General features: G+C 37.7%; 1 protein-coding gene across 1 annotated transcript in view; it reads right to left on the bottom strand.

The window, feature by feature from the left end:
* Positions 1-392: 392 nt before the first annotated feature.
* Positions 393-14,413, bottom strand: part of GAPVD1 (GTPase activating protein and VPS9 domains 1) — a 29,976-nt gene continuing 15,955 nt past the window's right edge. The window contains exons 10-26 of the mRNA XM_082492741.1: positions 14,210-14,383; positions 13,762-13,902; positions 13,024-13,158; positions 12,302-12,421; positions 11,754-11,831; positions 11,255-11,628; positions 10,632-10,719; positions 9,448-9,528; positions 8,676-8,798; positions 8,042-8,171; positions 7,554-7,663; positions 6,739-6,898; positions 6,072-6,259; positions 4,480-4,693; positions 3,817-3,889; positions 2,766-2,963; positions 393-2,042 (exon numbers count right to left, since the gene is read on the bottom strand). Coding sequence (XP_082348867.1) covers positions 1,902-2,042; positions 2,766-2,963; positions 3,817-3,889; positions 4,480-4,693; positions 6,072-6,259; positions 6,739-6,898; positions 7,554-7,663; positions 8,042-8,171; positions 8,676-8,798; positions 9,448-9,528; positions 10,632-10,719; positions 11,255-11,628; positions 11,754-11,831; positions 12,302-12,421; positions 13,024-13,158; positions 13,762-13,902; positions 14,210-14,383 — 2,528 coding nt within the window. The 3' untranslated portion in view covers positions 393-1,901. The remainder of the gene's footprint in view (positions 2,043-2,765; positions 2,964-3,816; positions 3,890-4,479; positions 4,694-6,071; positions 6,260-6,738; positions 6,899-7,553; positions 7,664-8,041; positions 8,172-8,675; positions 8,799-9,447; positions 9,529-10,631; positions 10,720-11,254; positions 11,629-11,753; positions 11,832-12,301; positions 12,422-13,023; positions 13,159-13,761; positions 13,903-14,209; positions 14,384-14,413) is intronic.

The following is a 14,413-nucleotide window of genomic DNA, read 5'->3' as shown; positions in this document are numbered from 1 at the left end:
GAGTGTTATTGGTCAGGGCTGTGCTTGCAATATTAAGTTACGTGTTCAGCACCAAAAACCCATCAAGGCTAAATAACTAGAATATTGCAATGCTACACAGAGTGAGTTACCACAGTAAGGCAGATCAGAACTTTGTTTCTACTGTGTATTGCTCCTCCACATCAATCAAGTCTCTAATAGAGGAGAAAGACTATAAATACAAGAAAAAAGTTACCATCCCACCCTCTCACCTGTGATTTGTTTGGCAAAAATGCTATACTGAATTACATATTAGAGTCCTAGAAAGTAAGTTTCTTTAATTATGCCTTGAAAAGTAGCACAGCCAAATCAAGCACTTGATAACTTCACATAAATTGTTCTAATTTCTGTTAACCAAATGATTTTCCCAAGTACTAGTTGCTTACAGGTTTTAATCATCAAAATGCACACAGACACGAAAAAAAAAAAACAAACCAGAACCAAACCAATCGTATTTTGAAAAGAATGCAAGAAAGAATTTGTTTTCTTTACTACTCATAGACACCAAGTCTTAACACATCCCTCTGTCAGAAGTGCAATGACCACTCTGGGAAGAGTAAGAAATAATACTGACATGAAAAAGTTAAATGCTCGCTGTCCTTTTTCACTGTAATGCCAGCTAAAACAGAACAGCAAGTGCTTACATACAGATAACAACCACCGGCCATCACTCAGACCATTTCACTCATGAAACATCCATGTGGTGTTGTGCATAAAAACGTCTTTAAATTGATAATTGTCAGTTTAAGGGGAAAGTGGGGTGAGAAATCTATAAAACACCCTGAACTGATGTCATGATATGTTTCATAAAGAACAGTGTTATATTTTAAAATATTTTATATGAACAGTAAAACTTGCACTGCTGCATAGCAGACAACACGAAGAACATTTAGTAAAAACATTCACTGAAACCCCTGGCATATGTATTTAATGTCACTAATCAAAATATATATTACAGTCCAAGGTTCTGTTAAGGATCTCTGTTTGGGGTTTGTACAGTATACACAATATTTCAGAAAAAATATTACAGTAAGGTATTTCATTTCTCCTTTTTTATATTAGACTTATCTATTGTAATTTACAGTCCGTCTCCTCTATATATCCAAACCTTTATAACACCCTATAATGCCCTAGCCAAAAAGTGTTTAGCTATCTAATAAGCCCTATTATAAATTCCAGTTTTAGAAATTTCAGTAATCTTAATTACATTTTAATAAATAGTTCAGTTTGCCCTTTTTTAATCTTAGCCTTTTGAGGAAGTCCTTTCATTACCAAAACACAGTATATCACAACCTGTTAGAGGTCAGAGAGGCTTTTGCTTGTTTATTCAAAGGATAACGAGTCCAAAGATAACTGCAATGCATTAAATATAGTTATATAGTATTTACACTGTCCTCTCAGATTTTAAATTTAGGTGAAATATAATTGATAACTAATGTCAGCTACTACAAACTTTCAGTGTGGCTGGTGTTTTATTAATAAAAGGTGTATTAAGCTAGAAAGTATATTAAGTGGTTGCCCTGATTATTCTTGTTTCAGTTTCCTATTAGAAATTAAATGCAGTGAATAATTAATGTGAGTAAGAATTCAGGAAGAGGGGTGGTGGGAAAAGCATGAAGAATTTTCTGAATGTTTTGAGATTCCAAAATACCTGAAAACTGTGGTCCCTTTTGCAGTGCCAGTATCTATAGGGGAGAAAAACGCAACCAAAAGAGAAGAGGCAAATCTGTTAAATTAATTTGATTAGTAAAGGTGTGTTTTAAAATGCTTCAATTCTGTACAGTATTATACAAGGAAAGTCTCTTCTTCAGCTTTTGCAGCTGTTGTACATTCTTATACACTCTTCTTCTGCTAACAGTCTGCCCATACATGTGCTGTTTAAGTTACTTGCGATCATCAATAGTTTTAATGAATTCAACTGCTGCTGTGAACTGCATCCACCAGTACGATTCTTCTCCCGATAAACAGTTGGCATAGAAACTACTAATGTACTGAACAGTGGACAGCAAGCAAGGTGGATTTGCCTGAGGGTTAAAGAAGAAAGAGATACTCACAGCTTGTTTGCAAAGCTAAACAGAAAACATTACAAGATACAGAGTAGAATTACAATTCTATTCGTGCAGGGATCCTCACACATTAGTAATACATGATTACATCAAGCATCTGTAGGGTAGTGACTGTGTATCCAGACCACCCCCATTTCACACACTCAGAAGGCATCAGACTTGATGAAAGGAGCATTTTTCCAAAAAAGGAAAAATGACTAGCAGGCCAAGAGAAAGAAGGCTAACGCTGGCAGAATCTATAAAAGTCATCAAGGGCTTCAACACGTAGAAAAGCCTGTTGTTTTAGCATCTTATACATGACAGACCATTTTCACAACACTCATATGTCAAGAAAGGTCAGCAACACAATGCAAGTCAGTCTTAATATAGATCTTGGCCTTGAAAGAGGACATCACTATGTAGGCACAGATGACAGATGCTGGTGGACATATCTCAAAAAGACCCCGCTCCACACACAATGCCTGCACCCCTATTTCCTTGGTTCCAAATGCAAACTTTGCTTGGATTCAAAAACCATAACTGTGACCACATTTCTGATATTTCTATTTAAACTTGCTGAATTAGATCTGGTTTTGAGTTTAGCATGCTCCCAGTTATCCAAATGCATTATTTTTCTTCCTAAAATTCGCTTGTGTATTACAAAAATTAGCTGTGGTTTGAGATCATTGCAAAAGAACTCACCTTTATGAGGACAAAGACCAGAACAGGAACAAAATCATCTGCCCCAGGTACTGAATCTTCATTTGCCAGGCTAAGCAGGTTCATGATGGTTGAACACATTCGCAGGATACACTGTACTTTGTCTCGGGGGGTTTTATAAGCGCTTATTGTGCGGATTTCAGACTGTGCAGATGGCCATGGTGCCTCCCGGAGATATACCTAGGAAAAAAACCCACAATGCTGCCAGTTCTTGTTTGTCCAAGCTACTACTGTGCACCACAGAGGATCTGAAGTACCAGAGGCTTGCAGGCAGGAGACCCTGGAGAAATGGGAAGTTTTAAGTCAAGATGGTTACATTATGCTCACAATGAAGGTGGCTTCCTGCTGTATTATAACAAAAAACTACAAGGAGCCAGCACCAGTGTGCAACAAACATAATTAGCCTGTGCTTCTTCCTGACTGTTCCAAATGAAGGCAGAGCTGTATGTCTCCCTCTTCCATATCAGCAGCTTTATGAACACTCACCATTTTGAGTAATACAGTTCAAATACTGAATTGAGAACTTGAAAGGCTGCAAGCATCCATCCTCTGACAGCCTACCAACCAGCTTTTAGTTATCCTGTTAACAATGAGAAAAGTGAAAGCACTGGGCAAATTCAGAGATCAGTAAAGGTTCCATTAATTCTGGCTAGTTCTGAAGGTTAACTTCATAGCTGGAAACCACAGCCATAGCACAGAAATCACGTTAGAAGCATAAAGGATTCAAACCTTGACTTTTGAAGCAAATTATCAGGAAGTTACTGCATCTCACTGCAGAGCAATATTAGTTCTTAAATCTTACTATCCAGAGAGAGGTATCAAAATCAGAAAAAAAATTACTTGGAAAGATCAGTCAGCGAAGATACCAAAGCATGGGTACAACATGTTTTTCTTGCAGGATATTTCAGTTGTCACAGATAGAAAAGCAATGCTTCTAAGTGCAAAACAAAACAACACTCTCCCCATACCTAACACAATCAAAACCAAGCATCCTGACACACATACAGAAGTGAAGGAAAGGAGAGATTGTTACCTCAGGTATCTGAAGTGCTTTGTGGTTTGCAGTCACTACTTTAGATAACCTCTGTATGTGCTCATGAAGGACCCTGAAAACAAACACAAAAAAAAAAAAGAGTGAAAAGTAAGCAGCAGCCAGCCAGTAGTGCCCTGGAGTTTCCCAATGGTTTTGATACTACAAGACAGATCTTCAGGAGTGCATATAATCATGATAGTCCCACAGCTCATGGACGCTAGGTCGATAAGAGATGCAGAGGATTTTGCCATACAATGGAGTACAACCACACAGTCAGTAGAGCAGTCAAACAGTGTATGTTCTAAAATACAAAACCAAAAACCCCAAATGCATGGAAAAAACTGTACCAAAACAGAAAATGGAAGTAGTGAGTCCTGAAGCAGATTTTGATCATTCTCTCAGAATACACGCTTGCAGATCTAAAGTTTGCATCCCAACTCATTGCATTTACAATTTTATTCTGTTCCAGGAGTTTGTTGCGAACACAAACTTTTGCAAATGATGCTAAAGCACTTCCTTGTTCTTTTACAAAACGTTCTGAAAGGAGACGTGAGTTTGTATAGCATGTCTGACTTAGTCAAGTCTGTCACGTGAAGGCTGAACAGCTTCCATCTGCACCAACTGCAAAAGAGAAACCAGGTACTTCAAATTACATTAACTTACTGGTCACGCAAAATATCTCCATCCTGATTGGGGTAGAATGCAAGTTTGAAAATACGATTCATCACGCTGCGTTCTATAGCTAATTGTGCATCCTGAAGCTGTTCTTCACTGGCATTCTGCCATATGGCATCCTGAGCCATAGCCCCATATAAGAACTGAAGAAAATCCTCAACTTGGGCTGTTTTATCATCTGCTGCTGTGAGTTTCTGGAAATCTGATAAAGAGTAAAAAGAGAGAGAACATTCAGTTAAGTAAAAAAAACTTATTTCTGATAGCTTTTTTTCTGGAAAGAAGAGCCCAGAATATGCTTCAGACTTCTTGCCAAGCAGCACTGAGGCTCTGTTTTGCCCACACCTAGTGAGGGAAATACAAGCAGGAACACTTGAAATAAATAGAGGAATTAAAGGAAAAGCATAAAGAACACATTTAGCAAAGCATATGGTCAAAATACTCTCCTTCATACTGTGTTAATGACTTCCTCTGCAGTACCAGTTCTTACGCCTTCTTTCCAGCCACCCACAGAGATAACACCCAGAACAATCACTAGAACAGTCACTGGTAGGAACCAGTGCACACAAAGTTGTTAGATGCTGAAAAGCAGGGGGCAGTGGAAAATATCAAGAAAACCCATGTGTACCATTTCCTACCCCTACCTTTATTAAGTATGCATAGTTGTAACATTCATATTTACCTACAAAATACAGAATGAGTGATGCAGCCAAGTTAATACAGCATGACCAAATCACTGGCTATTCATCAGCTTCATATTTATAGCACTCTGCACCAGAAGACAACTGCCACTCACATCTGCCAGCAGCCTAAACGCCACAGTTGCCAATTTCTCTTTTAGATCATCCAGAAATAGCTGTCTCCTTTCTGTCCAATGAATGAGCTTTAACTCCTTCCTCGGTCACTAAATCTTACTACCAGAACTTTAATCCCAGCAGATGTAAGTTCAGTAATTCCAGTCTATTCAGGCACATTTAATACGCAGCACTATATGTTCCAGGAGCAAGAACTGAGTCCAAATTTCTTATGTACTTCATTAAGTCAGGCATATGCATAGAGAACACAGAAATAGTTGGTCTTAAGTGACTCTGTTTTGAGGCAGTTGTCTTCCTGGTGCCAATATCCCTTATACTACCATATTTTTTGAATCTTTGATTCATACTACTACTATTCCCCATATCTTCCAAGGTACAACCACAGGTTCTGTACTGAGGACTGAATGCTGCACCTTAATTTATCATTTATCAGTAGATCTAAAATAATTAATAGTATGCATGCTTCTTCCATGGGGCAGATGCTACATAATATGATTTAGCATAACTTTTTAGGCCAAGTGAGCTCAAATTACCTTCATTCTATTAGCCTATGAAAAATGCAGACAGTTACCATGGCTTAGCTGCCACAACATACTGTTAAGTCACAGTAATCTATCTATCTGAGCCATTAATTCACCAGCTGAAATGAAAACCGTTTTAGGAATCTGCTCCTCAGATCAGAAGTTGTATTTTAAAACATTAACCTGAGCCAGCATCTAAATATGGAGTAAAGGAATATAAACATTGCACAGTCTGCATTAATCTTACCTTGAATAAACTCTCTTATTTTCTTTTCTTTGCTCTCTAGCAGTAACCTCACACATACGGTAGTGAAGTATCTGTTGGCCACTTCTTTATCTCGCAGAACTCTTTGCAGCAGCCTTTCCAAGTGCGCTTGTGTCGTTTGCAGGCCTTGGCGACATCGAGTTAAATAAGCGATATATGGAGCTCTTTTCCTAAAATAAAGAGTGCTCTACATTAGACTCAAAATAAAAGATAGAGGCTAATAGCTTTATAAAGTGTTCGGTTGTACCACAAGAGCCATCTTTGTTTAAAAAAACAAAAGGTGAAGATAACACCTGAATTAGGAAGTTCCATCTTATACAGATTTCTCTGACTGAATTCACTGCCCTTGCAGCACTCCAGAATGCAAGACTAAAGCAAATTCGAAACAGCATCTCTTGTGTGTTAGTGCTGAACATTAGCCACAAATTGATTAACCTTAGTTTATTACTGTCTGGACTGACTTAAGGTCCAAGCTTTTCTAAGCCATTCGCAGACAGGCGAGACAATTTCATCATTTTGTGGGGAAGCAGAGATGTAATAACCTGATTTGGCATAGTACAATTTAAGCCAAAAGTGATCTTCCCAATCTGCTAGTGAATAAATATAAGCATTTGGAAATCCATTAATAATAAGATACTGAACAAACTACCTATAGTCCTCCGCAATAGATGCCAGCAGCTTTCGACAGGTCCGGTTATCAAAGCGGCTTACGCACCGCATTGTCTCTTGCAGCTGGGCCATCAAGTTCTTGTCTTGGAGGTTAATAGCTTCAGCTAGCTGAACTTTCAAGAAGCACACAATTTCATTATCTAATAAAGAAAACAGAAAAATTATTAGGGAAAAGAAGCGTAGGCATGATGAAAATAAAACTGGTTTTGAATACAGGAAACGTAACAGTTTAAAATAGAACTTCTGTACATTAGGCAATAAATGTTATTTTAAGAACAATTTAATAAGTCTTTTTTAATTTTCCAGATATCAAGGGGTAAGTTCTCATATCACTATCTGATTTAGTATTTAGAACCATTCTGAAACACAAAGAGGACCGGAGAAGGTGACAAATTCACCAGTCTACAAATAAACCTAGAATGGATGGAGGGATGCAAACACAAGACATACATACCAAGTCAATGTAAAGACTCAGTTAATCATTCAAGTTACTCTATTAGTACTGTAGTACAATTCCCAACAGTACACGTATTTTGGGAGCCTATTCTACAGCTTCAGGTTCTGCCTGCACTTTATCTGAGATACTTCATTACAAAAAAAATAGACCAGATTTAGTTGGCAGACTTGTTTATGGAGTAGGAAAGAAAACATTTTGGGGGGCAAAAGGTGGCCTATGCCTTCTATATCTATGCCAAACAGAAGTTACCATAAATGGTGCAGTACAAGTGCCATTAAATGGGGGAAAAGGAGCAACTCATACAGTACAAAATATCTGTATGTAAAAAGAACATTTACCTTCAGGGTCTGTGTGATCTGGTAGACCATTCCTTGTTGAATGTGTCAACACTGGGAAGGCAACAGAATCTGCTGAACAAAGAGCCAACCTCAATTTCTTCTTTGCATCCCTTAATAAAGAAAAATATTTTCTTAACAAAGTTGCTACAAGGTCTGCTTGTTCAATAAGTAGTCTTTTTTTTTTTTTAAATACTGCCTGAAAGTTATTTAACATAATTTTAATACACCAATATTGTCAAGACTTTAGAATATTGGTTCTTTTGATAGACCAGTTTCAAAGGAATTTTCCTAAACACTGAACTGCTCTGTCCTCTCAGGTTACAATATCCCCCTTCACCAGTGGAAATATGACAGTTTGAGATGCTTAAAATTAAAAGCATGTAAAAGTTTACAATTGATCCATACTAAGATTTTTGTGGGAACCAATCACATAGCTTCAGCTTTTAATTCTTCTTTGTGGGTAAGATTAAACCTGCAAATTTATTTACCTATAGGAGAAAGCCGAACTTTGTGGCTGTGCTACTTGACTTGCAGAGTCTGGGAGATCATCTGCAGACATGTTTTGCAAAGTCTCATCACGTGGCGAGTCATGCATACTCTCACCATCCCCAATAGCCTCTATGGAAATGAAAGAAAAAAAGCATTACTCTTAAAGAGAGGAGTCAGAAGAAGAAACTAGAGTAATATTCTCTAATTTCTTCTTGTTATTCTAGGGTCTGGGGGGGAACGGAGGCAGCAAATAAAACAACCTGTTCTGAATAAGTGAAAACAGTATATTAAAAATACAGTCTACAAATCACTAACAAGAAATTGCATCAGTTTTGGAAGGCAATATACCTCTTCAGTATCCATTAAAGAACAAAACAAAACAAAAAACTGGTAAGAGATGCACTATTAACATCCACCCACCTCAATGGCAATATCAAAGAGCTGTCCTTGGGAATACTGATTTAACTCCCAGTCTCTGAGGGACTGTCTCCCAGATTATTTGACAAAATGTTCCTGGCTTAGAGCTCACATTGTTCAGCTGCTAATATTAACATTTGTCTAGAATACTGAAGTGTTTTAATCTTTAAGGAGGAGAAAATATGTTGGTGATGATTATAAAAGCCAGGTTCTTACCTGCACCGTCATAGTTTACTATGGCTCCTTCACTAGGACTGGTTCGCTTAATTGCATTCCTGTATTTGTCCAGAATGTCCTCTGCAGCTTGTGCCTGTGCGCTGAGCCTTGGGCTGGGATCATCTGAAAAGACCATTAAAAAAAACAGGAGTTAACCTTGAATTATGCCAACTGAAAGCAAATACAAAAATTTAGACCTACACTTTTGGACTCTGTTTTTAGACACATCAAACAAATAGCTGCTTGTGTTCCATGTAGCCACAATTCAAATATATTTCTAAAGTCTGAAGCAAAAGTAGAAAAAAAAAGTACAATGAAAGCGAACAAATAAAGCCAGATCCTTCACATATTTATACTGTATACACAAAAGGTTTTTGTATATTTGAAGACTTCTAGAAAAGATCAGGGAAACAGAAAACTAAACACCCAGGTTCAAATCATGTTTAATTTAGCACTTAAGTAATTATTACAGGAATGTGTCTGCAGCTATCCTTGCAGCTCAGCTATGATATGAAATGGGCTTTATAATGAGAAAAAAAAAAGTGAAGACTTGAGTCAAGAATCCAGTACTATACATATCACAGAAGCATGACAATTTAAAAACAGTCTTCAAGGCAAGAAGTCTTTATCCGCTTCCTTATTCAGAAAGGCAGTTGTGAACATTAAACTACAACAGCGTAAACCTTTCTGTGAAGAGATACCTGGTGGGCACTCTGGAACTCTAAAGGGCATGTTATCAGAGAAAATTACTATGATGATATTATTCACATACCTTGAAGTGTTGCGTATCTGTCAGGCACCATGTCATCTTTGTCTTTTTCTTGTTTTTCTTTCTTTCTAAATGGAATCGGTGCTGAAAATGCAAGGTACCTTATCAAAGACTATTCTGAGATAATGGCCAGATCGAAGAAACTTTAAGAAAGTAGCTAATGCAAAAGTCTGCTTTCAAATCAACTTCAATAAAAGCATAAGCCTACCTATAGGGTGGAGCAAAACTGTACTGTCATCATATGTAGTAAGCTCTACCTTTAACAGACATGCTACCATGAGCCAGGCAGCACAGTTTTGCCTTCAGGTATAATGTGTTCTAGGCAATTACTAGCCAAGGGAGTCAGGTAGCTTCCCATTTTTTTTTTACATCTTTATTTATACTTTAGTGTAGCCAATAGTCCTCACTCAAATATTTGTCATAATGACAAAAATCTTTTCTGGCAACTTGTTCCCACCAATAAGTTTAGGGAGAAGATGCAAAAAGAGCACATTATGAAATAGAAAAGCAAACAAAATGCTATTAAAACACTATAATGTTATCTAAAGTCACACAAAGACTGCAAGGATTACATTGGTTCTTTTCTAACAGAAAGTCTGTTTTTAAAAAAGGCAAGAATATCTAATATTGCACACATTGTTCCATCCCCAGTTGGATGGAGCAGCATGAAAGCCAAATATTATCTTGAACAAGCTTTACTTTGTACATCGCCAAAGCCTAATTTCCACTCATGCCGTGTGACAAGATTGCCTAAGTTATCAATATCCTTCAACTAGCATGCTACAGTCTGTAGAGAATTAAGACTAGTTCTCAGTGAAGCTGTAATGAAGTTAATACCATACAACTATGAAATGACTGGCCCTACATAAGGATTCCAAGGTTACCAAATGATTCAAATAACACAATGCCCAACCAAATTCCTTTCCGCTTACACACCTCTTTATAGTTACTGCATACTTTATATTTCAATAATTCTCTCTTTACTGCAACACTTGCGATTTTATAAGTAAGAATGCTTTATTTCTCAAAATTAAATAGGACTGCTACTTCTACATAACAAATCTACATCAGTCTAGTCAGCTTTTCCAAGTGAAACTGTATAAACTTTCCATAAAAGCGACTAAAGATATAATAAAGGCAGCATGCACTCTTACTGAAGTACCAAAACCAGACAGACATGATCCTACCTTTGGGCATAGCAGACACAAAACGTTTCCTCCACCAGGGCTTGTTTCTGTCAGACTTCTCATCATCACTGTCTTTTCGTTCTTCCATCTGTAGAAGGGCAGAGTCTACATTTGAGCATTTACCACATCAAGTGTCAAGACAAAATTTCTCCTTGATGTCAAGTAATGCTACATTGATTGTAAAAATGGAACTGCAGCAGAGCACAGAAAGCCATAGCTGATTATATAAGAAATATCCCTCCTGAAGAGGGCAGCCTATGAAGGCAAAAACAAAGACATGAAGAAACTATGATTTCACTTATTTCTTTTTTAAAGAAATAAAGAAAATTACTGTCCAGGACGCTGCAGCATTTTAAATTTAAACACTACAACAAATCTATTTCTGAAGTCCCACCAAATCAAGTAAAGCTCATCCAGTAAATTTAAGAGAAGCTAGATACATTTAAGCCACTCTGAACACCTGTAGCTTTAGCTTGTAAAACCTTATTGGCCAACATTTAAAAGGTAACAAAAGTGCATTGTAATTCCTTGGCTAAACACATTTAATACCAGCTTTCTAGCATCAGATGCATAATTAAAGTGGGCATGCTAGGAAAAACATTTAAAAAAAATAGAAGCCTTACCTCTCCCCTAGAGGAGTCTTTACTGGGAGATGAAGATGACGACTGAGATGCAGCCACCAGAATGGCTGCTCCAGTGTTGGTGGTCGGCATAGGAAGTTCCCTCTCCTCATTGCCAGGACGTCTGTTCCACCCAGGATCACTCATAGGTCTCCGAACTGATGATACTATATCTGAACTCCTACTGCGGACTAGCCTTTCTGGATAAGAATGCCTCTGCTTGAATGCTTCTAAATCAGTTGGAATTAAAGTGTGAGACCCAAAGTTTGGTAACCGGGCCTCATTACCTCCCATAGCTCCTTCCAAGATCGGTGGATCAGGTGGCGGATGGGAGGGTCTTGCATAGTGTACTTTGGGCCTTACTACAGCTGACACACCTGCAGTCATAAGCATAAAAGAAGCCACACAGATTTCTTTTAAGATTCTTCCAAATTAGCTGGTGCTAACATAGAAGCATTGAAAGTGCCTGTTTTCTAAAAAAATCTTATTCTTTACAACTCACCCTCATTTGATGACAGAGGGTCAAACAATGCAAGCAAAGAATCTGTCTGAGAAGGAGGAGATGTCAACTGACTGGCTCCTGAAACACAGAATAAATTAAAAAAAAAAAAGTTAGTGCTGTACCAAGAACTACCTACAACATAAGGGACATTTAAAAAACAGCCCTCAGTAACAAGAGTTTACAAAATTTATATTGCAAAATATTTTTAAAGATATTCTTATATGGAAAGATCTCTGTAGTATACTGAAATGATCAAAGAATTACATCACAAAAAGTGGGGAAATATTGAGGAGCAGACCAATTCCAAAACACAAGGGGACATACAATGTAATCAAACTGAATTAGGAAAAGATGATCTTAGATCTAGTCCTATAAAATGCTGGAGTCTCTTTGTCAAGCAAATAAAGTGCTAGCAAATAAGGAAAATGTTAAGCTTAGCCACCAGAGCTTCGAAACTGGGAGAAATGTAAGGATTCTACAAATGTCATTTGTGAGACTTCAGTTATCAGAGATTCTAACTCTCATTTACAGGTTAGTAACTTACTTACCGTGGGCCGTTTCATCCATGTCAGGACTTGTCACAGAATCTTTTCCCCCAAAGTCAGAGCTACATTCAGACCTGAGATCCTCAATTTTATTAGGAATATCTTCAGATGTTGCACTAATACCTTACACATAACAAAAGAAGCATCTGTAATAGTCTTTCAGAGAAAAGGGAAGCAAAATCCTGAAGCTGTTAAAATGTTTGGTGAACACTGCAACAATCAAGTCTTAACTCACAATAGAGACGTTATGAATTTCTATACTCCTAAAATAACATTCTATTTCTGCTCTACATCTTCAACTGTTTTAACATAGCCATGAATACTTTCACAATGGGCACAAGAAAGACATTTCACTCTGTTAAATACTTTGTAGAAAATGAAGAACTGAAGTAGATAAATGCTGATTTACTTAAATAAAGAACAGTTGTGAAACAGTTGTGTTGTGTGTTTTACAGTAGTAAAACTGAATGCAAGGAAGTTAGGAGCTTCTTCCAAATCCATCCTCCACTGCCAAGCATACTATTGTAGCACAGAGCATTTGATGCTCTGCTGCCTTTTTTTTGTCTCTTCTGTAAGATAAACAAAGAATTACTGCTTTGAAAATTCCAGAATGAGTACAAAAAATTATTTTGAGTGAAATGATGTGTAACTAAAGCAAGTGCAGCAAAGCAGATGCTGATCATGTTAAAATAGAGCAGCATGTTTTCAGAGACAATTAAACACACCTGATACAACGCTGAGGCCTGGTGTACTGGGTCGAGAACTGACTTCCCTTACATCTGTGTCATCAGATGTGCTACCCAGCCCAGAACAGCTTTCCAGTTCTTGTAGTCTTTCCTCCTGTTTTAAGTCTGGGGCCTCTACAAAAGGGAGAGAGTGGACATCAGAGAGAAAAAGTATCATTACTCAATGCCATGCTCCCTTAATATTCACATTCAGAGGGAAGGGAGGTATGTGTTGATTTAGTATATTAAGTTCTAAGCTAACTCAACCACTTCAGCAAGAGCTTTCTCCCTATACAGAAGGCAGGACCCTGCAGAGGGAGCAGTGCCCTATATGCACAGGCACTCTACAAAGTTTTTACCGTTTTAAGTATTGTATTTCTTAGAGGCAACAGTATACAGTCAAATCTTCACTAACCAAGGTAAACCATGGTCCTTGATAGCCCTACTTAACATCTTAGGGAAGGAAAGCAAACAGAAGTTTGCTTTGCAATCCATTTTCTCCATTTTTGGCCCTTAAGAATTTCTTAAGTAACAGTAAGTCTCTCACAATGCTTTCCATCTTCTCTCTGCCTAGGAACAGTTTGTCCTTTTAATACTCAAAATATTCACAAACACTAACTTAACCTTAGGATAATAATTTCTTGAAGACAGAGGAAGTGGCTGTTGTTTTGCATTATATGCCTCTGGAAGAGTCTTGGTTCTTGCTAAAGAAATAAGAAAAACCTGTACGATTCTGACCTGAATCACTTGGCAATACTTCCACGCTCCACGCCTCGCTTGTGGTTTCTGATATGGTTGAACCTGTGCAGGGATCAAGCAACACGGATCCTGAACCTGGTAAACACAGCAAGCTGCCTAGCATGTTCTCTGCAGCTGCACCTGCAAAAGTAAAGCCAAAGCGTATAGCTAGATATAGGCTTCCTGAAGACAGCTCTAATAAGACAGAAAAATAAGAACACACTTTGAGTGTCCTTAATAAAGTAATCATGAGAGACAGTGTTGAAAAGATAGAAATGAGCAACCAAATACAATACAGGTCATGCGCACAAAATCCTCCTGCAGAAAAGCTCCAGTTTAATCAATGAAAACACACCTATTTAGAAAGAGAGGAGGGCAGCTCTGCAGCTTCACTATTTTAGAGCGAGCAGGAAGCATTTTAACATACCAGATGTAACCACCAAGTTACCTGCTATTTCTTGCAAACGATCTTCATCAATATTTGGATCGAAGTCACTTCCCAAGACATCTGTACTCCAAGTTTCGCTCACAGTTTCTGATATATCTCTGTCATCAGTCAACCCCATCATATCACGGATTTCAAATTTACGGAGCTTGTCATCAAGATTATCCTGAGTTGTGGCTATGTAAAAATAAAAAATTCTCAATTTTT

Source organism: Vanellus vanellus (assembly GCF_965231255.1).
Source record: "Vanellus vanellus genome assembly, chromosome: 18".
NCBI lineage: Eukaryota > Metazoa > Chordata > Aves > Charadriiformes > Charadriidae > Vanellus > Vanellus vanellus.
The sequence above is the reverse complement of the archived record's forward strand: the minus strand, read 5'-3'. Positions and strand labels throughout refer to the sequence as shown.